General features: G+C 32.3%; 3 protein-coding genes across 4 annotated transcripts in view; 1 reads left to right on the forward strand and 2 right to left on the reverse strand.

The window, feature by feature from the left end:
- Positions 1-9,413, reverse strand: part of LOC124372873 (probable E3 ubiquitin-protein ligase bre1) — a 34,476-nt gene extending 25,063 nt beyond the window's left edge. For both annotated transcript variants that reach the window (XM_046831285.1, XM_046831284.1), the window contains exons 1-2: positions 9,296-9,413; positions 5,388-5,496 (exon numbers count right to left, since the gene is read on the reverse strand). In XM_046831285.1, coding sequence (XP_046687241.1) covers positions 5,388-5,496; positions 9,296-9,329 — 143 coding nt within the window. In that variant the 5' untranslated portion in view covers positions 9,330-9,413. The remainder of the gene's footprint in view (positions 1-5,387; positions 5,497-9,295) is intronic.
- A 2,475-nt stretch (positions 9,414-11,888) lies between these two features.
- On the forward strand, positions 11,889-12,830 carry LOC124372871 (translocon-associated protein subunit delta-like). Its single transcript, XM_046831281.1, has one exon. The coding sequence runs from the start codon at positions 12,141-12,143 to the stop codon at positions 12,654-12,656; it is 516 nt and encodes a 171-aa protein (XP_046687237.1). The 5' UTR covers positions 11,889-12,140; the 3' UTR covers positions 12,657-12,830.
- A 3,314-nt stretch (positions 12,831-16,144) lies between these two features.
- On the reverse strand, positions 16,145-26,417 carry LOC124372872 (phospholipid-transporting ATPase ABCA3-like). Its single transcript, XM_046831282.1, has 5 exons — positions 26,291-26,417; positions 21,860-22,007; positions 20,535-20,745; positions 18,023-18,242; positions 16,145-16,359 (listed from the first exon to the last, which is right to left on the reverse strand). The coding sequence occupies exons 1-5, from the start codon at positions 26,366-26,368 to the stop codon at positions 16,180-16,182; spliced, it is 837 nt and encodes a 278-aa protein (XP_046687238.1). The 5' UTR covers positions 26,369-26,417; the 3' UTR covers positions 16,145-16,179.
- Positions 26,418-26,423: the final 6 nt, after the last annotated feature.

Here is a 26,423-nt window from a genome sequence, read left to right on the forward strand (position 1 = left end):
GCTGAAATTACTTAATTTCAGGTGATTGGATGGTATCGTTGTTATTTTTACATATATAGGTTAAAGTAGTGTTGCGTTAAATGTGAGGTTATATGACATCGGTAAAAGCATTTAGGTGGCCAAACAAACAAAAATAAACCTAGTATTCCATACCGTACTATAAAACAAGCTACTTCCCTTATATATGCAAAAACTTCTCCTATACCAACCAATTACACCTATAAAATGTTTAAACAACTAAAACCCATAACCGTAACAATGCAGAACTAAACTGGCAGAACTAATAAAGTTAGAAGTTGAGGTTATGTTTTTTGGGGGCCATTTATTGAAATCTAGTCAGTAAAAAGATTTTCTATTTTTCAGCATTAGGCTAGTTGGATGTAAAACAAAGATGGGGAAAACTCCAGAAACTGACCAACACCTAAGTTTAACCTACGAAATAAGAAATAACTGAACTAAACTTACCATCTCTTAGTCCATGCAATCATACGACGGTTCACTTGAAATGTAATTCACATCGTACTGCAACTGCACTAATCGAATACATCTACTGAGGAGTAAGGTTAAAGTAGGCAGGCGACACGACAGACGTTGTCTGCTTCTAGCTGTAAAGACAATATACTACAACAGGTGCCCTGTTGCCAAATCTCCCTCGCCAACTGTGTATTACAGAGTTGCCGTTTCCAGACGGCAGACGAGAAGCAGCCTACATTGCTCATTCTCGCTCTTCACGCATTTAATGTTCCTTATTTCATTTCGTTAAATTCTACTACACCAATATTTCATTTTAAGTTTATGATTTACAAGTTTTTAAAAGACGTGCTATCTTTCTGTGCTAAACTAAGCAAAATTAATGGAGAATTGATAAAGTTAAAAGGTTCCCTATTGGTAGACTTGTATTTTCCAGTTTTAAGTAAGTTATATGTAAAATTATTTAGACATTTACTTCAAAATTCTGGGGTGGCAAAATACCGGGCTCCACAATTCTGGGGTGGCAAACTGCCACCCCTTGCCACCCCAAATTACGCCTATGGCTATTCCTGCTGTCATAGACTCGTTAATTACGGATCATCGCACTATCTGCCTGTCTGTATGTGTAGACAATACTGAAAAAAATAATTTGCTTAATAAGCGTAGATATTCCACTGACTTAAAACTGCTAAACAATCTGTTAGAGCTTGAATCTTGGGATAGTGTATTTATGAGCAGTGATGTAAACAGCTCGTTTAATAAGTTTATTGATATTATAAACGAGGCGATCGCCCTCTCTAAAATTGAGATAAAAAATAAATTCAACGTAAATAAATCTAAAAAATTGAAACCATGGATGACAAATGGTCTTCTCAGAGCTATGGCTAATCGGGATAGACTGCTTAAATTATTAAAACGCCAGCCAACCAATGAGCGATTAAAAATTATAAATTTGACATTTTTAGAAGGAAAATTGAAAAGTGGATCAAAGACGCTAAAAAGCGATATTACGAGGGGTTGTTTGATAAATGTTCAAATAACCCACGTCAGCAGTGGAATATAATTAATAAATTGAGTGGTCTAGTCCCAGCGATGAAATGTGTTGACAAAACATTAACACTAGAGATAGGCAATGAATTGACGAGTAATCAGCAACAAATTGTGGATGAATTTAACAAATTTTTTATTAGTGGACCTATTGATCTAGCTGCCTCACTTGAGCAACCAAATGAGCACCAAAGACTTGATCATGAGAGGTTGTTCAGGACTTACTCGCCTCCTCATTCCATTTTTTGGCTTCCTGTAGCAGAAAATGAATTAGTAAAATTGATAAACTCGATATCTGGAAATAAGGCGCCTGGTGCTGATTCTATCTCTAGTTTCATAGTAAAAAATATCTCATCACATATAGTTCCAGTTCTAACATATATTTTTTAATAAGAGTTTTGAGTGAGGGGGTGTTTCCTGAAAAACTAAAAATTGCCAAAATTGTGCCTGTTGTTTAAGAAAGACAAAGTACGTCCATCGAAAACTATAGGCCAATATCATTACTTTTTCAGTTTTCTCAAAATTATTAGAAAAAATCGTTAAATCAAGACTTATGCCATTTTTAGACCATTATAACTTTATAGCTTCAACACATATTTGGTTTTAGAGAGGGGAATGAACACGGAAATGGCTCTACAAAATTTTATATCGCAAAATTCAATTAAATTTGAATAATCCAAAAAGTTCCAAAGCATCGGGTTTTGTTTTTGGATATCAGCAAGGCCTTTGACACAGTCAACCATGAGCTGTTACTAAAAAAGCTGGATAGGGCGGGATGTGCGTGGTGTAGCCCATGAGTGGTTCAGATCATACCTCCGTGAGCGGAACAGTTTGTTTGTATTGGTGGCTATGAAAGCTCGACGAGCACAGTTATGTGCGGTGTGCCACAAGGATCTGTTTTTGGGTCCCATATTGTTTTTTAATTTTTATTAATGATCTTTATAGAGGCCCCTTTTTGGTAAACTAAACTGGGTTCGCTGATGATACAGCTTTATCTTATAGTGCCCCAACCTGAACTACTTCTATGGAATTATATACAACAAGATCTATACTATCTTCGATTATGGTTTAGTAACAATGGACTTGCATTAAATGCTCAGAGAAATCACTATATATAAATTTTTCATTAACTTAAACCTTTCAATTATGATTGAACCTTTGAAGTACCATAATTTGAGTTGTCAACAGAAATCAATGTGATTGTGTCACCCTTACTCAGGGCAACACTGTGAAGTACTTGGGGACTCCACATTGATGAAAAACCTTCTTTGGAAAGTACATATAAAAAACAATTAGAACATATTTACTTGTATTTCTTAGAAAGTTTTATTTTATTAGACAACTTTGTCATGACAATGTATTAATAAAAATGTATTTTGCATTTGTTCATTCTAAATTAAAACTATGGTCTGTCATGCTGGGGCAGTACATTTAAATCACATTTAAAGAAAATTACAAGTATTCAAAAATCATTTCATTAGAATTATTTTTCGGAAAAATTAGATGTGAACATGCTTTTCCATTGTTTTTTAGGCTAAGAATACTTCCACTGCGGCATCTATATGTTTTTAAAGTGCTATGGTTATTTTTTCCAAATTAGTGGTAATCCAGGAGTCACTGTTGATCTGCAAACAACTCTTGGAGGTTTATATTACCAGGCAGATCGGCATGATCAGGCCACCGAGAGTTAATAGCTCTTTGCTACAGAAGTCTTTTATATACCTCGGACCCAAGTTTTACAACAGTTTACCTGTTTATATTAAAAACTTCACCCACAATGAATACCTTAAAAATCCGTGTCAAGGATTGGCTCTTGAATCATGATACTAATCAATTGGGAACAATTGTTTGTTGTATTAAACTAGTTAATAACTACACTTTTCTTAAACAATACTATAATAACCAAACAGGTAAGATAATATGTCCCTCTAAAGAATAAGTAAAAAATCTATTTAAAAAAATAAAGTTATATAAACAAATTTACTTTTGGGTAAATTATTTTTGCCTCAAATGTACAGTAGTTGCCTCAAGACAGATAATAGATACAGTAATGATATTGCATGTGATAGCTTATGTTTTCATTATTGGATGTGTGGATATGTGTGTTTTGTGTGTGTGTGTGTGTGTGTGTGTGTGTGTGTGTGTTTGGTTAACAGGAGACAACAGTAAAATTCCAAATTGAAAATATAAAATACTGGTAACTCCCCACGCAAAATCAGAAGAGTTTATCTTCTCTTGCGTGTGTATTTATTCTCTCAGCAGTTCTGCATCAGCTTATATTTCTGTTTTGTTTAATAATTTCTATTATAACATTTATTTTCAATAATAGAAAAAAACACATCCTAAGTAGTTAACACGTTATTTGATCAAACACTAAGTATAGAAGTATAATATTGTTGTTGTTTTGTTACAATTAATTGATTGTGAAAGAGAGAATAAACGTTTCATTTCATTTCATTTCATAAATAAAACATTAAAATATGTTTAGTCATTATTTTAGGTGTTTGAAAAATTAAGTAAGGTAAACTAATATCCTAATCTATTTTGCTTTGTTTTTAATACTGAGCTGTTTATTTTGTCACATCTTTGGTGCCTTAACTTAAAAACTATGATGCGTCTTTATGATATCTATATATATAAAAATGAAACTGTTCGTGTGTAACAGCATCACTCACAAACGGCTGGACGGATTCGCCTAATTTTTTTTTAATTTGTTCGTCTTGATCTGTAGAAGGTTATAGGATACTTTTTATCCCTTTCCCGATTCAGGATTCCGCCCCACTGGTTACAGAAATACCCGTAAGAAATGCATTGCAGCAGACATATGTTATTAAGTGAAAGAGTCTTTTCAAATTTTTAATCAGCTGTTCTTTGTAAACATATATAATGGGACAAAAAATTGTTGTTATTTTTGACAGTAACTAAGTAAACATAAATATTTTTGACGTTTCTATGTAAACAAACATTTTTTGACATTTACAACGTGTCACAAATGTCAAATTTTTGATAAACGTGATTTGATATCTTTTTTACAATTTCCAAGAACAGTGTTATTTTCCATCAGTAAAAGGTTTAAAAAAATAGGCAAGTATTTTTGTTTTCTCATGTAAATATTCTTTGAAGAATGTTTTTCTCAACATTTTTTTTACAGAATTCCTTTGAGCAGTTTTTTGACGAATTTTATTGGAAAATAACATAATGCCGCCAAGAAAAAAAAGTGCTTTAAGCCGTCACAGCGCACGTGCGATAGCAACAAAACGAATTCGTAATAATCAAAGCAACGACCAGCGCGCAAAGGTAAACGAATTGAATCGAATACGAACATCAGCATCAAGAATGATGCTGTCGCAAGAAGAAAGAGAAACATCAAATTTGAATGATAGATTGAGAATGCAAAGTAATCGAGCGGTTGCAAACAGATCAGGCGATGCACGACTTCAACATGACATGTATAAACAAGCTTTTAATTACGATCCTTCAGCAGACTACAATCAACACCCACTTAACGTCGCAGGAATCCATCTGGAACCCTCATGTTTCTCGCACGGTCAATTATACGTCGCTTGCTCAAGAGTCGGAAACCTGAAGAACCTTTATATTTATGCTCCAAATAATACAACTAATAACGTTGTTTACCAAAACGCATTAAAATAAACAAAAAACTTTTATAATAGATTTTATGATATGCTACGATGTATTAGTAGAGCAATAAATTAATTGGAAAAACGTATAATAAAATTAGTATTTCTTTTCGATGCTTGATTGATGTAGCCCTCTCTACTGCCACGCGAGCGGAGCCGCGGGTTTAGGCTAGTTAATTTACAAAAATAATTATACTATTTTTCATGTGACTCTTCAGATATACATACTTATCTTTTTGCCATGTAGAATCTTGACAAGTGAGGAAATGTATAAGTGTGTTTATGTCTACAAATCCGTTACCATCGATATCACATTTTGTAAAGATGCTATTTAGCACTGAAACAATTAAATCACTGTCATAAAAATGATTAGTTAAACATGAGTTTCAAAATTTGTTAAACATCAAACACTTTTATAACCATCCCAGAGTGTATAAGGGTGAATCTAAAAGTTTGAGGACTGAGCTTATATACTGATTTGGCTTACATAATTTAGCTTTCACTGTGATAATTTTCTAAATACTAACCCTGAGATACAATCCACTTACTCCAGGATTGTTGTCAAACTCCAAAAGTGTTTTCAAAATGATTTTTTTCAATACTGTGCTGGACCTTTTTAGAGTTTTATTGAAAATCTTGCATTGACATAAAGTGATCCAATTCAACTGTTGCTTGAGTTTCAAAAACAGAGTTAACGGTACATGGTGCAAAGTCTGATGAACAAGGTACAACAGTCATGTGGTTTGTTTTCGCCACTAGGTTGTTTTGATAGAAGAGTGGGCTGGTGAATAGTTGTGGTGCAAAAGTTCTTTTGCGCTTCGTTGAGAAGCAATTGAATTTATTTGCACAAACGCATCGCATGCCCAGATTTTCTGGCATTGTCCATAATCAGTGTTCACTTTCTCACAAATCTGCTGAATTGATCGGTGACTATCTTATGAAATGATTAGACAAAATATTTCAAAAGTTTTCTGGTATTGTGCTGGTCTTGGGATGTCCTGATTGCTTGTCACCTGCAACTCTGTCTTGGCCAGCTTTAAAACAGGGTCCACCACCAGCTTTAGCAGGCCCGGAAAGGATAATCAGCTGGGTCCCATTATGTCTTGGCACCTGGTCCCTTCAAATAAGCGTGTCACAAGGACCCAGTAAAATTATCCGAAAAAATCAGTCTGAGTAAGGGCCCCCACTACCCATACTGCCCACCACTTAAAAACGGTTATGTGGCTCAAAGGTTCCTTGTTTCCTTAATCATTTCATAAGTCTCACTGCCCAATTTTCTGAGTTTGACAAAACTTCACGCTATTCAATATATATATATATTATTGCCTGTCAATTATTTGGTGGAACAGTATTATCAATCCAGAGTTTTGGATGCAACACCATACATTGTCTACTTCAATTATACTTTTACAATCATTCCTGATAATCTGATTTAAAAAATATTTATAAGGCAACTTCAGAGCAAATATATATCCTAAGCTTAAATTTAACGTTTATATTCAAATTCTAAGTTTTGACTATAGGTTATTATGGAAAAGAGTATAACAAATGTTTTAATACTACTACAATAATTGCAATGCAACAAATAACGTAACAACTATATATTATTGTTTTAATAAAATATGATTGGCATATAAATGATCAAACTAACATGTAACATACACATCAATTTTAATTTTAAATCAAGTTGTTTATTTAAGCAGGAAGTTATAAAAACGTATTCATAATTAATTATCAGTTAAGGAATTACCATACAGGTGTAAAATAACCTGCCATCAAACTCATCTACTTTTCTCACATCAATAGGCTTCTGTATAGATGACATGTAACATTTGACATTTCAAAATTGTAACTAGCATAGGATTTTTATCACATCTTTTGTATTTCCTTATACAATTATAATTTAGAGTTTAGAATTATATTTATAGATGTTATTTTATTCTGTTAAAAATATAATATAATAATTAAATGGTATTTCAAATTTTTAATATATAACTTGTTGCTTAGGTTTGGTCTGAAATAAAAAAAAACTGAAATATAGGGAACTGATTTGGTATACAAATACTAATAATAAAAATGAAATTAATTAAATATAAATAATATAAATTGTAAAAAGTTAAAAATCATGTTGAAAATCTAAGTGGCATTACAGGTTACTCTGATTCTGTGACAGCGCATTTGATCTGTTATGCTCCTTAGAAACAAATCTTTCATAGATGTCACATATTTTGTAGATCATAAGTCTGTTTTTCTCGCAGATAGTACCTCAAGGCTAACTTAAAAAAACAGACAATAGAATAAGTTAATAGAAACTTTTGCTTTTGAACTTCCATACACAGCATTCATAGTACATCAATCCCACTTTTCATCTGTAATCCTAGTAAACAATCCACATAAAAAATATTGTAATCATCCCTTTAGTTTTCTATGATGATGAAATTACAGGTTAAGTTAAAATATTCAAATTCAAAATAACAGTTGATAAATTACTGCAAAATGACAGGGTAAAGTATGATAAGTGAAGCCGCTTTTTATATTGCTTAGTATAATCATTGATACTTCATATATTTAATAACAGAATTACTAATTAATATCAACATATATCTAAAATAGGAAATAAATCATGTGAATGTTTGAAACTAAAAGAACTAATTTAATGTACACATTGACATAATCTCATAAATAATAAAGAAACCATAATAACAAAACAAACATCTTGAAATCAAGAAAAACACAGATGAAGTAGTGTTTTAAACAAAATATTATGTTTACTATCTGGAAATATGTTTACAGTAGGTATAGATGATGTTATTGTTCAATTTATTTTATCACTTTGTTTTGTTTTTATTGTTTTTTTTTATCTGTTCATTATATCAATTGATGTAATTAATGTTATTTGTTAATATCAATATAGGTCTGCTTATTATACTCTACCAAAATGTCATATGATTAACCTTTACAATAAACTGTTTGTTTAATTATTATGAGTTTTCCTTGCAACCACAATTTTTTACTTAGGCCTATAAGGTGAATGTAATTTGGTCCTTGGGAGATTAAAATTGAGAATCCCGATGGATTTATATTTACTATCTTCAATATCAAAATGAAGGTAGTAGAGGTGGAGTTTCACATCAAATTTCAACCATGTGGTAATATGATCACATTTAAAGTCACTAACAACATAATTATTATAACACTGTTAATACACAATTTAATATACTATTTAACAAACTATAATATAACCGGTAACCCTCAGGTACTTGGGTTAACTATCCCATTCCCAATGATCCAATTGTTTTGAAATTTTGCAGGTGCGTTCCTACGCCAGTAGTAAATATGTACATGACTAATAGGCAGTAAACTATATGTAATAGAGCAAAACCAAGATCACAGTGATTATTGACTCTGGACTTAATGTAAGAGATATTGATAACTTAATAATAACCATCAATACAATAAATCGATACTGATTAATTATTTTGAACAATTAACTTAAATAATCTATACCTTTAGCTGTAAACACTTTCAAATAATACTCGTAATGTAATATTTTAATTTTATATAAGTAACATTTGATTATTAAAAATGGCAGTCAATTTTAGAAAACTACACGACATTGCCTTGAAAGATGATAAGCCATGTTTTTCGTGACTTCAACATGTTGAACACGTACAAAAAAACCTATTATGTGACATTTGTGGGAAAGAAACAACTGTAACTGTAAATATGGTCGTCTTCAGTTTTCCTAATTTTGGTTATAATAATTTGTTTGATCACTCTAAATATTGAATTCATATTTTAATTTAAAACATGAGATTGTTATTGAGGACTATAGGTGCTTTATATCGATTGATAGTCTAGGATTTGAGATGCGAATATTAGGTATCGATGATTACATTCTTAGATATAAAAAACCGGGTCCGCTTATCGTACCCTACCCAATTATAGTTATAATAATAATACAGTATACCTTGTTATCATTATAAACAAATGTGTTTCAATTGGTGAAAGTTATACAATACTCTTCTAAAATAATCTGTCAATGATGAAACTGAAGATATAATTGATATAGTTATTGATATAGTTTATTTACTGACGTTGTTTATCAACTCTGCAAAATAAATAAAACTACTTACTTTCCAATATTTCTTCTTCTGAATTTTCACACATTATACTAAATTTATATCACAACAATTTTCCTATTATAGGCCTAAACTCAAACAGTTAAATTGTAAGATTAAGGTTAAATTGTATTACTCAAAGAGTAACGAATAGGAAACGGAACGCGTATAATGATGAACCAAAACTCACTGCCTTTTAAATCATGAGAAAATTTACATTTGTATTAATATAAGAATATTAAAAGTTAATCTCTAATTGTACTGTAAAATATATGTATTGCTATGAAACGTTATTTCACTCCACAACAGTGTTTAACTGGTTACGTAATATTATATTACTAGCTAGTTAATTAAATCTTTTCATCAGCATCGGAAAAAAATCTCAATAGATTCAAATTTACATTTTAATTTTTGTATACAGTTACGCATCATTCTTTCCTTATACATTTCGAAACAATAACATTACCTATATTTAAGAATTAAGAGGCGGTATCGCACAGTGGAACGAAGACGAAATAGCGTCAGTTTTGTAAAAGAACAATAATTTGTTATGTTATGAACTTTCTGTTGATTTATGGAATATCACCAATTTTTGTCTAAAAACTCCTTTCATCCCAAAATTCTTACTTAAAGTAGAATAACTAAAAAAATTAATACAAAAGTTGAGCAACTTTCTACATTTTTGTACAATTATTATATAATATTATTTAAAATTTCGGTTTAGAATTCATTTATGAAATAAAAAAAAACATTAAAAATCACAATAAATTGTACAAAAATTATGTGATTATTACATGAAAATGGTAAGTTATTAAGAATAGTTTAATTCACTAAGTTCCACAGTGATTTAGTAATGTTTCGTACTAAATATATTAAAGAGCGGTACCCATTTCAGCTGCGAATATTTGCGTTTCAGACTTCAGCACTTGATTTTATTTACAATTATATCAGATCGTTATCATAAAATAAGGCAAATGGGAACGAGGAAAACAAGTTTATACAAACACGATGCACAGTTTATTACTAGATAAGGTTTATCAATGTAAATAATAACCTCATTTGAAGATTTCTAATCTTTATACAATAATAAGAATTGAGTTAATTTTGACTTAGTTGTGAATTCTTTTTGTTCTCTTAGGACAAAAAGCTTATAAATTGCATTTAGTCCTGTAAGAACCTTTGCACTGCTTCCGGAGTGACAGGATATTCAGAATGGGTAAGGTTAGGGAGTAGGTGCCGCCTCCTATTGAGATCCATGAGGAAGAATTAGGGCACTACATCTCAAAGTCATGTCTCCCCGGAAGAAGGAGAGGGCAGCTCTGAACCAGCCTCTCCAATCAAAGTAGGCAGGGTGTGGCACACCCTTATTGAGGCTAGCAAGAACCTCTGAGGTTAGGGAACAAGCCCCACCAACTCCAACAGTCATCTCCCACAGTAGACTAGACCTATCGAATTGGCCATGAACCCCAGAATGTCGACATTTGTGATTGCCCAGTTTTAAATGACAAGTCGGTTTTTACTGTGCCCAGTGGTGGATTCAACTGGAAGGTATAAACCAGCCAGAAGTGATCCCTGCTGGGGTGGATTCCTTACCTCTTTGAAATCCAATTGGGAGTTGGTTATTTCTCTTTGAAGTACGTTTCAGTGTATTAATTCCCGAATTCACACAAACAAACAAATTTCTCACAAGATATTGGATATTGGATATTGGATCTCGATGTTGGAGATATTGGAGATCTCGAAACGTAGTGTTACTGTTTTCTTGTTTCACTTAACGATGGCAAATGTCCGGAAAAATCCTGTTTCTTTCACAATCCTTCCATCGTCAAAAATAACCTTCAAACAAAGAAAAGATATTGGAATCTTCTGTCATATAACTTTAACTTTCCAGAGAACATGCCATGCTTCCATATGGGGATTTTGTGACAGACGTTTTGTTCTGTAATGCTAGTTCTTCTCTCGACTCCGGTAAAAAAGTCTTGCTTGCTTAGACGATATGTGCTTTCTCTCTCTCTCTCTCTCTCTCACACACACACACGCACGCACGCACGCACACACGCGCGCGCGCGCGCGCACACACACACACACACACACACACACTAAGATAAATTATGTATTTATCTTTAATGGTTAAACCCTATTGTTTTGTCTAATCGTATGTAAAAACTTACATCGACTATATAAAATATTTATTTTTAACGTGCAGTTTTAGTCATACATTCAGGTAATTGAAAGTGAATGTAAAAATTAATAAACTTCTTAGTTCTATGTAATACAATTTACACTAGTTGTGAGTTGTTTTTACTTTCTAACTAACGATTTCCTTAATATCTTTCAAAGTTACACTATACTAGTTAAAAAGAACATTAACATTTACTATTCATTCATCATCACATCTACGAAACCAAACCTTAATATATAATTTAAAGATTTTCCATATACAAAATTCTGTAGTAAAATGTAATACAGTTTGTCAGGTAATATTAGAAATATTATCAATTTTGTTACATATGAAACGAAACACTTTAATTGGCAGTATAAAATCCAAAAACGGCTTTAGAACGCGTTCACAACTTCCTCCTCCATGTGGCCAAATCATAGCTTCGTTTTGCCAACTGTTTACAACTTTTCAACATATGACACGGCTATCGCTACAGCCTAGAAAAGCAGAAGCTGCTAACGTACGAGTGTATGACCGTTGTTGTGTGGTGGTTTGGTTATGTGAATAAATTAACAAATTGAACTCTAAAGTTAAATTAATGATTTAACCAGCTAAAATCATTCTTTGAGTTATTCTTGTTTGTGACTGTTGTATATCATACTTTGATAATTTAGTCAGGGATAAAACCTACATCAAGAAATGGAAACTACAAGGTTTGTACTTGCTGTGTTTGCGGCCTTTCTGATTAGTTCAAGTTATGGAAACACTTGTGTTAAACCAGAAGTTACTGCATCTCAGTATACTACACAAGATGCTACAGTTTTAACCAGCATTGCTTACGTAGCAGAATTTAACTTGAAATGTGCCAATGGTGTCAAAGGTATTCCCTTGTATGCAGAAGTTTCTGGGAAAACCTTGCCTGCTGCAAGAATTGGAGATGACAATAAATATCAGGTCAGTTGGACTGAAGATGTGAAGAAGGCCAAGAGTGGAGATTACAGCGTAAATCTCTATGATGAAGAAGGATACGGAGCTTTGAGGAAAGCAATGAGAAGCGGTGAAGATCTCTCCACTGTGAAGCCTCTGGTTACTATTGTAGTAAACTACCCTGGAGCGTACCAAGGACCGTGGGTAAATTCTGAATTTATGGCTGCTGTTCTCTCTGTTTTAGTTTGGTATTTAGCTTTTTCAGCAAAGTCGAAACTTCTCTCATAGCTCAATAAAATAATTTCATTAAATTAATTTAATAGTTTTATTTGGTTTGTTAAAATTCTTTACTTTTGTATTATTTTGACTGTTGTTGATATTTTTGGATTTGACATTTTTATACGAGTGATAGGCTAGGTCTATAATTTATTAATAAAATAAATCCGAACAGAACAGTGTTTATTTATGTCCACCAAACTGTCGAGATAACATTAATTAAATCGTGTTTCACTCTTAATTTTAGAGTAGGCCTAATTCTGAGGTATTAGACTATTGGATCAATTTCAATTTAGTTTAAATACTTTAAAATAAGTTTGGGTAGCCTACTTTAGTATTATCCGGAGACCACTATATTTGGAAGGGGTTTTCTTACTGTGGAGTTAATAAAAACTACATTAAATTAGAAAGAAAAGGCTATTGTACTTATTGTGAAAATTGCATGTAATAATGACGATTGGTTCACGTTTTCTTCCTCTCAAAAGGAAGTGATGTTGGCAAGAAGGAGGCCACTGTGTTCCTCTACTATTTGTTATTAGGTTTAGATTAGGTTATCATAAATATGTTATTAGTAGAGGTTTAGATTAGGTTGTCATAAATATGTTACTAGTAGTACCAAATTTAAAGATGACGTTTATTAGCTTACTAGTGCATACAATATGTGAGCTTGAATTTTGATACTATCTGGAGAAATACTTTTCTATTTTCACCAAAAGTGTGGGGTGGCACCAAACCAAAGTCTGCACTGATGGCCAGAGGCATTTCCAATTGGTACTTTCCTGACATAAGATCACGTTGGATGAGCTGAGGTCGGGAAAGTACCAAAAGTACCTCATCAGGCTTCGTTGGTGACTTCGGCACCACCCTACAATTGTGGCGATAAAAGCAAAACACTCCTCGAGATAGTACCTACATTCAAACTCAGATCAAGTGAGTGCCCCTTAACTTTTTACATCTGTAATACATATGGACGTATTTACCTACTTATATAGCCTATAACAAATAGTAGATAGGGACAGAGTAGCGTTTTTCACTCAGAAATTGCTGCTTTTTAGGGGGTTGAAAACAAGAACTGATTGTCATAATGAATGTGATTTTCACATTAAGTAAAATAAAGTCTGTTTTTTCTAATAATGTAATTTTCTTAGGTTTTCAGTATGAAAAACAAAAATAGTGGCTTTCAGATAATACCAAAGTATCAAGCTTTCTGATACAACATAGTAAGAACATAAGTTATTTAACAAAACTATGTTACAAACATGAATTGATTTAACTGCAAGCGTTAACAGTTTTATGCTGACCTAAGCCAACTACTTGATTGTTGGACTTATTCAAGGGTCATCCAGCCTACCTGAGAGTATTTTTTATAATTTAACACATTCACAATGATGGCTTATTTTCATAAAAGATAGTATGAGGTATTTATTTAAGTGCGAGATCAAATTTTTAAAAATCACCAAGAGAGACAAGCAATAAAAATGCAATAAGGAAATGTATAGCAGTGTGTACCCCATTGGGTACATGACGGCAGTTGTGAAAGATCGTGTGTACACAATGGAGTATATGTCATCGGGATTGTGTTAACTGGGCTGTAGTATAATAAGCGGCCACCACAACAATCACATCATCAAGAGTTCTGAGTATCTAAAGTACCGAACAATAAAAACTCAAAATGTTGAACCGAATTATGATGAATATATTTTAAATACTTAGTATAATTTGGGTATTATTTAAAAAGGTAATCATTTAATTATTAATTTAAAACTATTTATTATGAACTTAAAATTGTAACATTCAAAGCAGTGTAAAACTTACTTCTTACTGTTTTAAAGGAAACGTGTCTACTGATCACATGAATAACACATGTTCATCGCAATTGTACTTGCAGCCGTTACTCAAATACTAAACAAATGAGTTTACTTTGTTTTAATTAATTTTAAACAATATAGTTGTGTAATACATAAAAAAAACTGGCAATAATTAATTAGTGTTTTTTATTCAATAGGACTAACTACTTCAGGTATTTCTAATTGACAATTTGGTTTCCTAATTTAATTGTTGCTGTGGCTTTTTTATACTGCAGCATTTAACTGTTATTTGCGATAAATTATTAAAAACTCACCTAACCTAACTATCTGACTGCCGGATCTACCAGATGGCCAATCACCCTACCCAAGGGCTGACGGCCAAATCTGTGAGTCAACCATCTTAAATTTCTTATTTTCCACCATGGCTTCCTTATTCCATGTTTCCTTACCCTGAATGTACCTTTATTAGACCAATTGGCTCTCTTGCTGTATTGGTGACGGTTGGCTCTCGAGTAGGTGGTTTCTTGTGTAGAGCAACATTTTGTTAGTTTTGTTTGAAATTGGTACTGTTTGATAATGAATAGAAAAACCAAATGTTGAATTGTAAAATGAGTCGCAAATGGTTACCAGCGATGATATGAAATAATACTGAGCAGTGTTTATGTTTAGAGTAATTATAAAACTTTTAAATCGTATTCCAATAATTGGGTATGTTTTGCCATTATCAAAATAAATTAATACTTCTAATAACCAATAAACTGTAATTTTGTATTGTCATATATAACAACTTTGAAGTTTAGTTACTTTGTTGTGAAGATATTTTAAAAGTATGAAACCAACCAAACCTTTGTATGAAATGAGTAACTGGTTACTCATGTCATGGCGACCAATTCTTCTAGACTCCTGACTTGCCATAGTGGTAAGAAGGTTGTAACAGTTTCTACAAACTAACCTGGAGTGTTCCATGTCTCTTGACTGCTGAGATATACTGCACAATGAATTATGGGTTACTCGTATCACACACATATATTTCTATACAAGTAACCAGTTACTTAAATAATGTTCATGAAATTCCAATAACACAGTGAACGTGTTAAATGAATTATTTTGATTAATAAAACTGATAAACAACCAATTTTTGTAAATTGATGAAAGAACTTAAAATATTGTTGGGGTGGAAAGGTGTTAAATGTAGATAAAAGCTTGAGAAGACATCAATAAATAACACCATTATTTTGACTTTAAAATATTATCCAGGTCCTATTTTAAGTGAATTTCTTACAGTGTAGAACAAATAAGTCTACACCAGAATTAGATCTTTTGACAAGAGCGTGATGGTGAAAGTAGCAATAACTATTGTTTATTAATATCATCATTTGAAAGTGCAACTTGGAATGTTCTTGGATACCCTCTAATTGAGACATTAAATCATCCAAATTTATATTGATTTATAATGAAAATTAACATCATATGAATGATGTTTAAATTTCCATTTTTTGTTTGAAATAGAGGATGCAATGTGTTTTGCATAGGTTTTAGAAGTCTTTTCTGAAATAAAAAAACACAATTTAATGTTTAAATCAGTTTAACAGCATTTCAAAAGGCGTTTACGAGTTTTAGAATAAAAGTGACAATGCTTGGTGTAACCAGAGTTTGCAAATTACTACAGGTAAGAAAATAATATTTCCAATCTGACATATGAACATAATTTATTTGTACAAATTAAATTAGATTATAATTTCTGGCTTTATATGAGTTTTAGCAAAAGAGATGAATACTTGTTCTAAAGTTGTATTGCCAAGTGCATAGGATTCTATTACAGGATATGATTTTTTCAACTGTTCCATGGTACCAAACAACTGGGAAAGTTTGATGTTCTCATCTTTAATGTGGAAGTGAAGTGCTTTCTGTAAAAAAGTACAAAACATATTCATTAAAACAGGTTAAATTACAACAACTTCAGGCAGTTTTATTACTGTATTTAAAGTTTAACTCTTAATATCATGCTGACAATTGTTTTTATTTTCATTTAGCATATTAATGGCATATTCTTATGTAGCTAACATAATTAATGTAGAGTCATCATTTCACTTGTATGTGACACCTTCAATGTGTAGGTTGTGGGTCACTCATCAGCATTTTTGAATGCTCTGGTATGTATGGGTGGGGAATGAAGGTCACGAAACTTACAAAGTAATCGATTCCACCACGCACAACACTCCACACTCCGCTTTTGTCTACAGAGCCTAATTAATCAATAATGACTATTTCATGAAGAATGGTTACGGAGTCAATGTAAACGCTCAAATTAATGTAATATAATGTTAGGTTAACAAGTTTAAAACCATAAATGTAAAGAGGAAAATCTGTTTGAATTAAAGTCAATAAACATTCCATATTAGACAAATATTATAAGGTACAATGAAAGCATTAAAATGATGTCTTATGAGCAGGTAAAAACAGTGTCATAAGAAAACTTGTTGAAGCTAGATATCGTGGTCAGTCTTTTCTTGAAATTTTTGCTTTTTATCTTTACCACTAAGCTCATACTGAAGTGGTGTAGTCAAGTGTTAATAATGGGGCACTCTTTATACTAGTACATGTCCACAATATCACCAAAAGTATGCCTGCATACCATGTGCGTACATGTCAGAACTTGTCATATAAAGGTTTAAACTTGTAGTTTAATATTATAAAGGGGTTACATAGAAAAGAACTTTAAACATTTAATGTTACAGAAGGTTACAAAATATTGTGAACATCAGGGAAAGAATTACATATTACCTGTAGAGATTGGTATGTGGAACCAATTGGATCAGTGTGTCAATTGTAGTATATAAGTTTATTTCCATACAAATATATAATAATTTAACCATAATACTAATAATAAAACTAATATGAGAATCTTAAAATAGTATATTATTTTTGTAAAATTTTTATAAACAAAGTGACAACCCACAACATATGAATGGGTTTAGTCTCCCATGTAATGTTATTGAAGTTTTTGGTTTTTCATTCTTAGATGAATTAATTTGACACAGAGGTTGAGTCTTCTTTATAAAAGTTGTACAGTTTTGTAAAATTGTAACAATTTTTGTAAATTGAAAAAAGTATTGAAAATAATTTTAAAAATGGTTTCTGTCAAAATTACATACAACATATATTTTGATTTAGCATTACTCCAGCTTTCATAGAAACACAAAGTTTCTAAGACTCGGATATTTACTAATTTTCAAATTGGATGACCTCTATTTATTAGCACTAGTATGTAGCTTATTAAGAAACTTTGGATCCCACTGCTCCTCAAATGAATTTTATAGTGGAATATGGCAAACAACAATGATTGTTTACACCATTCAAAAACCACCTGGAGACTGGGTTTTAGTTTTTATTTAATCTCTGTCGATACAAAAAACACAAATTCAAGGGTTGGACACCACATGATGCTACTAATTTAAGGTCAAGGGAACGGCAAAGTAACCATTGTTCTCTTGGAGACAAAAGTATAGATATATTTGGGGAATTGCCTCTACTGATAAAAATTAAATTTGAAGCTCAATATTCCCATACCTTATGTTGATCTTTCAATTTCACTCTTGAGAACAGTTTGTACATTTCAGCCTTAAGCGCTGGAATCATTTCCTGCAGTTCTCGTACGGTATGTAGCACAAACAGCACTGTGTAGCCTTGTCCAAACTTTTTCTTCAAATATTGTGTGTTCCCCAAGCAAACCAACTGACCATCCACCATGATAGTCAGTCTTCCGCACAGCGCTTCGCACTCCCTCATGCTGAAAATCAAGGTAAATTGTTATACAGGGTGTCAATTAAGTCTGGAACCTCTTTTTTAATTTTTGAACCATAATAGAAAGAAATACCAAAGTTCACACGTGATTACTGGTGATAGTAACGCACACATCTGTCCAATTACCGACCGGATAATCCCTTTGGGGGACGGTCCACAAGGAGTCAGACAAAATTCTTAAATAGCAGCATAGGTCAAGTTTGGTATCAAATTAAAGGTCTTACTTAGCAGAGTACAATGCCGCAAACCGGACTTAAAAAGGTGGATTCATTCAGTAGTTATAGCTATTTGAATTTTAAAACAATTGAACAATGTAAATTATTAAGTATTACAAGTAAACACCAATTTTTAAGTACCTGTGATCAAAGTAAGTGTTCAAAATGTTCCCCTCCCATCATCTGACAATGTAGTAATCGAAGCCAGGAATCAATAATTATTACCAATAACACAACTAATGTTAGAATGTGAAAGTGGCAGATTGAGTCATACACAGCATCCACAGAAACTTAACGTTTGGGCAGGTATTATAGGAAACCAAATTATGGGCCCATTATTTATCAATGGTAATTTAAATGGTGACTCATATCTAGCAAAGCTCCAAAATGAGATAATTCCTGCACTACAAGCTGCTCTTGGTCGACAATTTCAAAGAATTTATTTCCAACAAGATGGCGCGCCACCACACTTTGCTCTCCTTGTTAGAGAATACTTGGATACAAAATTCCTTCACAGATGGATTGGAAGACATGGTGCAGTAGAGTGGCCTGCTCGTTCCCCTGATTTATCTCCGCTGGATTTTTTTCTTTGGGGATACCTCAAAGATAAAGTTTATCGTACTAAGCCTCGAGATTTGGCGCACCTAAGAAATCTCATAGTCCATGAAGCTCAAGATATTCCTCGTGACTACCTTCAAAATGCAGTGGATGGCTTTTACAACCGCCTAGGACATTGCCAGACGATGGTAGGGGAACATTTTGAACACTTACTTTGATCACAGGTACTTAAAAATTGGTGTTTACTTGTAATACTTAATAATTTACATTGTTCAATTGTTTTAAAATTCAAATAGCTATAACTACTGAATGAATCCACCTTTTTAAGTCCGGTTTGCGGCATTGTACTCTGCTAAGTAAGACCTTTAATTTGATACCAAACTTAACCTATGCTGCTATTTAAGAATTTTGTCTGACTCCTTGTGGACCGCCCCCCAAAGGTAATATCTGCTCGGTAATTGGGCAGATATGTGCATTACTATCACCAGTAAGCACGTGTGAACTTTGGTATTTTTTTTATATTGTGGTTTAAAAATTAAAAAAGAGGTTCCAGACTTAATTGACACCCTGTATATACTATTATTGTAGGCTATACACGTTAACAGAAACTCAGAGGAGTATCAGAGTTAAACAAAAATCTTTAACTTCAATAGCAGACATGATTCAAGTTGAGTTCCAAAAAATTCCACTTGATATTGCTTTTCCAGTTTTAGTTGACTGTGAAATAAGAGGTGCTGTTTAAAATGTGATGCAATTAATAATTATTTGTATTTACAACAGATTTGTATTTTTGTTTTAAATTGGGACTAACCAAAACAATTTTTCAAATTATATAGACCATAATAATTCTCTTTTTGAATTAAAAGTTAAATTTAAAAGGTGGTAAAAGATTTACCATAAATTGTTTTAAAAAGGCGGCCATTCACATTAGTACAACAGTTTTTTCTTTGGTATTGAATATATATATCGTTTGCTTTGTTCTCATTTTCTCTGCTTTATTCATCCAATAAACCGCCGGGTGCATGATCGTACTGATCTTCCAGTATAATTTATGGAATATTCTATTTCAGAGTCATTATAATATTATCTTATATTGTTATCAATAGTAATTTTTTGTTTTAGAAGCTAAAAGATTCCAAATCACAATGTGGTTTAACATTATTAAAAACAAATTTCAGTATCTTTTAAACGGTAGACAAATTGGTTTTCAAAATTTAGGTACCTTGAAATTTCTATCTGAAAAACTCATCTAGACCATAAAACCGGTAGGTGATTTAAAAGATAAAACTTCAATATTCAAAACATAATGCATGGTATTACACATTCTTGTTCATGCATAGCTGTTTTTCTGGAATTATTGTCTACAAACCTATGAGATCATAGCAGAACAACCTCTTCTATATCTGTTCATTGAAATGTTGATGTTTTCAGATCAGAATGCAGGGTATTCCATATTCTTGATCCCTTGTAGCTAAGATTCTCACTATTTATTAACGTCTACTAACCTGTGAGAAGTAAGAAGAATAGCTTGTCCCATGTCCTTGCTTGCGTTGAGAATCTCCCACAGATTGCGTCTGCCGAATGGGTCGACTCCGGCCGTAGGCTCATCCAGGAACACTATGGGAGGGTAACCTATCAGAGCTACAGCTGTGCTCAGTTTGCGCCTGGTATCACTGCTGTACGTTGCACAGAGAAAGGAACGGTGGTCACTTAACCCTGAGTAATCACAAAGAAAATTGTGTTGCCACAGATATTGGTATTCACAATACATTCTTACTCTTAATATCGATAAATGAGAGGGATGTAATCATCTGGCTGGCCTCATAAATGTTGAGAATAAAATAAACTTGAAATAACAAGAACTTTGGTAAAATACCTATAAGTGGTACATGGAAATATTATAGGCATTTTGTCAATTATTAAAAGTCATGTTTTTATTTTGTTTTTTAAACAGTACATAATTACGGTGGACTGATAGTTAAATATATTCTGTATTTGCCCAGCCTCCACTATGTCAAGAATAATCATTTGTACTCTTTTTTTATGTAAGTAATTAAGTTTAAAGAATGAATATTATTTTGGTCGTCTGAAGGAATAAATGATGTCACAAATTGATCTGCTAATATCTATCATACTAGATATTATCTCTGTGTACATAACTAAAAAAATTCTGTTTTTGAGATATTTGCATGTTTGTCTTGAGGATTGGCTTCATTTGGGGTACTCTATTTCATTTCCCTCTGAATTAGAAATACACTATACACTATATATATATATATATATATATATATATATATATATATATATATATATATATATATATATATATATATATATCTTCAATGTTTCTGCAGTAGAATATGTTTTATTACACAACAAGATTTGACCCTTGTTTAACATCTCAGACCCAGTTCTAACTATAGGAAAATTAAAAACTAAATAAATTTTTGGCTTGTATACAATATGTCAAAAGATCAAACAGTATGAACTCGTGTCCAAAAGTGTTGCAAAAGTCTGTCCTATTTTATTACCTTGCTCACTTTTACAGTAAAGCCATCAATAATCTCTAAAATAATAGGTTGCACTAAAATAATACTAAATAATAAGTACTTATTGCTTTTAATAATAAAATCTTTAAAATTCATCACATCAGAATAAATCTAAACTTTCATTTTGCTTGTGTATATTCTTTAGTGTGTTTGAATATGGTTTACTTTATGTTCTTTTAATGGCATAAATTGTTTCTTTGTTTTCTTTAATCTTTTCAAATGATTTATAACAATTTTTTTAATGCTCTATATGAGCGTTAAATGGAAAAGTTATTTCTTACCCAACAGTCTTATCCAGTTGTCCACCTCTGTCTCTACTCGCTTTGGGTGGATCCCCCGTAGTTGTGCGAAGAGTCGTAGGGTCTCCTCACCCGTGAATGACAAGTTGAGGGCTCCTATTTGAGGGCAGTACCCAATTTTTTTCAAGTACTAAAACATTTATACGTTAAATTGTTTACATCTTCAAAATGGTTAATATGGAAAATTGAATTATGTTTACATATGTTATACTCACAGAACGAAACAAAAAGTTTGTATAAACATAAGTTCAGAAACACCTAGATCTTTAAAACAGAATAATGGTTACTTAAATAAACTCCTTGGTCACAAGTCTTGCACTAAGCATTTTGAGGGTTGTAAATATGATTTTTATTTCAATCCCTGCTAGAGGTTTTCCTACCAGACTAAGGATTCCAGGATCTTCACTTTTCTTCTGAAGAAGATAGAGTGATTGATTGAGCTGGTCAGCACTGTATAATGTTCAACATCATATAGAGCTGGCAGATCAGTTAATATTGGCCCACACCAGCTCTTGTCATTAATCGATAATAGAGTAGAAATAGCTTAATGTGGGTATTATCCTGAACATTTCACAGAATATCCTTTGATTCTAACAGTGAATGGGTTTCTGTGGAAGGCATAAAATTGGAAAGGTGGACTGATGCTTCTCTTAGAAGCATCCTTACCCAGCGAAAGATACTTATTTGAAGGTGATTATAAGGACTACCGTCAAGGGTACATCTATCTCTTCTATGGTCATTAGTTGTTAAGATCCTAGAGGTATTAGAGAGAGAGGTGTATATGGAAATATTTATTTTTTCGATTCAAACAAATCTTCATTTCATCAAAGATATATACAGTTTTAAAAAAGCATACAACATTGTTACAAATCATATCAAAATTATAACATAATATCAAAGGAAAAACGAAATAAAGTAGGGATCCCATAGGCATTACCTGTGTTGGGGTTTCCGTAAAAATGTATAAACAAATCAAAACAAAACCTCGACAAACTACTGTGCCACTTTAAAATTACTCAAAATTTAAAATACACATCTGATGAATTTTTACGTTTAGCTCCTAACTGTGACATTAAAAAAGATTAAATATAAACACAATACAGTGGAACTTGGATAATTCGAATCTCAAGGGACCAATAAAAAAATTCGAATTATCAAAAAAATTCGAATTAAAAAAGTTAAGAATTAAAGGCTTAAAATAATGGCACTTTACATCTTTGCTGAAAACCTTTATTGAAAATAACATGAATGGTTGTAAATGTATGTTTTTCTGTGCATTTCTACCAAGCAAAGTATGGTAAAACAGTGCAAAATTGAATCATGAATTATCTAAAAAATACACAATTGCATTATTTGTTTTTGGAATAAAAGAAAATAAGTTGAATGGTGATAAGGAACATTATACAGTACAATATTATTTAATTTTTTTCGAAAAAAAGTCGGAAATCTTCACTTGTTTTCTAAAGTTAAGTCTTTTGGAAGTGACAAAAGATTCTGCCATATTCAATGAATTGAAAATAGACTCACTTACGTCATTTTTACTTTCAAAAATACGTCTAAGTTCCATGATGTGCTGCTGCGGCCGCACTCGGAAAGTTTATTTCCGCCCCAATTGATGACTCGCCGTCTTCGTCACCCGATCGATGCCATGTCGCTATCTTGTTTATTGTTGAGCACGTAAGCGATGATCTCAGCGTCTGTTATCTCACCACATACTGCAACATCTTCATCCACGTTGACAAAATCTTCAAACGAGATGGCAGGGTCAGTAATGATGTCCTCCCAGCCGTCAACTGAAGGTACCGCTTCCGCTATAATGTCGTTGGCTTTTTTCGCCGTCGTCCTCCTTTTTTACAAAACCAGCTTTTTTAAAGCAATGTTTGATCGTTTCGGACGTTACTTTGTACCAAGCTTTCTTGCACATGCGAGAGAGACTTGAAGAATGTCTAACTTGATTTTTAGAGCGTCGCTATCTTCAGTCAGTATGTACTCAACCAATAAACGTCTGTAAAACTGTTTTAGATTTTTTATGATCCCCTGGTCCATTGGCTGGGACAACCGAAGTCACGTCTACAAAACAATAGGCGCGGAAGGATAGGGCCGAGCCGGCCGGCCGGCGGGAGGGTGGGCTAGATCTGTGTTCAATGGCCTTGCGCGATTAGAAAAGAGTGCAGCTATAAAAAGTTCGAATTATCCAAAATAAACTTCGAATTAACCACGATATTTTTGCATTACTTATATAGAAAAATGCTAGGGACCAATATAAATATTCGAATTAAAGAAGATTTCGAATTATAGAAGTTCGAATTAGCCAGGTTCCACTGTACATACAAAATAATAATTCAAAACTAAACCATAGAAACTCTATAGTAAAAATATTTTTTTCATATTTAACGAAATTAAGTGCCCTATTTACTTAAACAGATAAAAAATAAATAAGGCATAATGTCAAATATTATTGGCCTCTACATAATTACGCATACACACATATATAAGAAACAAAGTCCTATAACATACACAACAGCAAATCGTACACAAAATAAAAAAAGATATTTAAAATCGTGGATTTACTTAATAATTTTGAGATATTCATCTATGTTTTCTTGTGTAAAAAGCCAAGTTTTGAGATTGATTAAAAACTTTTTTATACTGTAATATTCTCCAATGATTCCGCTTATTATATTAAAAAATCTTGGTGCCATACAACTGAAAAAATTTTGATGAATAGTGAGATTGGATTTTGGAACTGGTATCAAGTTATATCTCCGTAATTTATAATTGACATTTCGTGCAGTGTTACATGATGTGCTTCTCATGTAAAACAACTTAAGAACTTTAAATAACGTAGAGGTTGCGCAATGGAAGAAATCCTTAATTCATTAAAAATAGGCCAAGAATGATCTAGTTTACTCTTTTGTGAAATTAGGCGTACAAAGTGTTTCTCTACAATGACAACCAGATAAAGTGTTGTGGAGTATGCTCCTCTCCAGCATGGTAGATCATAGCCCAATTTTGATCCTACTAGTGTATGGTAAAGAATCAAAAGAACATTTTCTAGGACAGTAATTCCGCAATAAAAAGAACTTTCTTAAGCTAAAAAAAGATCTTTTTTTTAGTTTTTGAATATAATTTTTCTAAGACAAATTTTCATCAACTACTAAACCCAAGTACTTAATGTTATTGGACTTTATCGATCTTTAGGCATCCACAATAATTCAGCTGTATACGATTACAATTTAACTTATGATAAGTAACAGGTGTATTAAACAAAATCTCCTCCCTTAGACTAAAAACCATATATTTTGTTTTTTCACTCAGGATCATAAAGTTACTATCAAACCAAAGCCTCAACGCTTCCAAGTCGCTAAGTAGCTCATTAAAAAACCACATTTATATCCTTATCACTGTATATGAAGGCTGTATCATCAGCAAAAAAGCAACAAGCTGTCCTTTAAAATAACTGTTGCATAAATCGTTAATGTAAATTAAAAAGAGAATAGGGTCTAGTACTGAGCCCTGAGGCACAACCGTGTTTAATTTTACCGAAGTTTACTAGTAACATTCCCGATTCTTACACATTGTTCTCTATATATACACAGACCATGTCTGTCTTTTCTGTACAGACAGAACCTTGTATTGGGTGAGTATTGGCAGATTTATTAAGCAGTTGCAGAGTTTTTAGAATTAACACTTATGCTAATGAAAATGTGGTGTAGAGGAACATTGCGTGTCTGTCAGTCCTAACAATATAGAAGTGGTCATCTTCACCGAAAGATGGATGATGGATGGTTTGCCAGTACATGCCAAGACAAGTCCGCTAGCTACTTTATTACCAGGGTTCCTTAAGTATCTGACATTCATCCTGAATAATAAACTAAAATGGACAAAATGTTTAAAGAGTAAATTAACAAAGCATTTATGTAGCATATGAGATGAAATCCAATGTGGATGTTATCTATTCATTAATGTTTAAAACTACTACTTTTCTTTGGAGTTCTTATGTGGTGGTTAGCCTCCTTCAATATAGGATAAAATATACAACATTCCTTTATAGTAGGTTGTGTTCAAATGTTTTTATGCGTATTTACATATTTTTCTTAACATTCTATGTTGGTTTAATATAGTTTTTTTGTTAAAAAAACAAAGTTACTTAACAACACTGTGTTTTAATGTTAATAACTATCATATATAAATAACACTTGTAATCGGAGGACATATTTTCCTATGGTTTGTATCTCACTAACAGTTTCTATGTTTTATCTGTAGGATTTTTATTTCCATCTTAAAACCTCTATAAAATTACTGTGTTGTGGTAAATTTACAAGATTACAAATCAAGTTTCTTCAAGATTACAATTCAAGTGAAAATTACTATATACTTCAAGTAACCTTTGATATGATCAAATGTTTTCACCTGTGTTGTATTTTTTCTCAACGTAGCGTTGTAACTGACTGCATCACCACAAGTAGGTATCAGCTCACCAACCAACATCCTGAAAGTCGAAGACTTCCCCGCCCCATTTTTACCCAACAGACCGAAGCATTCT

This window comes from Homalodisca vitripennis, unplaced genomic scaffold, assembly GCF_021130785.1.
Source record: "Homalodisca vitripennis isolate AUS2020 unplaced genomic scaffold, UT_GWSS_2.1 ScUCBcl_4212;HRSCAF=10261, whole genome shotgun sequence".
Classification (NCBI taxonomy): domain Eukaryota; kingdom Metazoa; phylum Arthropoda; class Insecta; order Hemiptera; family Cicadellidae; genus Homalodisca; species Homalodisca vitripennis.

Coding starts and splice junctions, on each gene's coding strand:
- LOC124372871 (XM_046831281.1), top strand. CDS start 12,141: ATGGAAACTACAAGGTTTGTACTTGCTGTGTTTGCGGCCTTTCTGATT.
- LOC124372872 (XM_046831282.1), bottom strand. CDS start 26,368: ATGTTGGTTGGTGAGCTGATACCTACTTGTGGTGATGCAGTCAGTTAC. Junction 18,243..20,534: donor ATTCTTCTTACTTCTCACAG/GTTAGTAGACGT, acceptor CTTGATTTTCAG/CATGAGGGAGTGCGAAGCGC. Junction 16,360..18,022: donor AATTGAAAGATCAACATAAG/GTATGGGAATAT, acceptor ACTTTTTTACAG/AAAGCACTTCACTTCCACAT.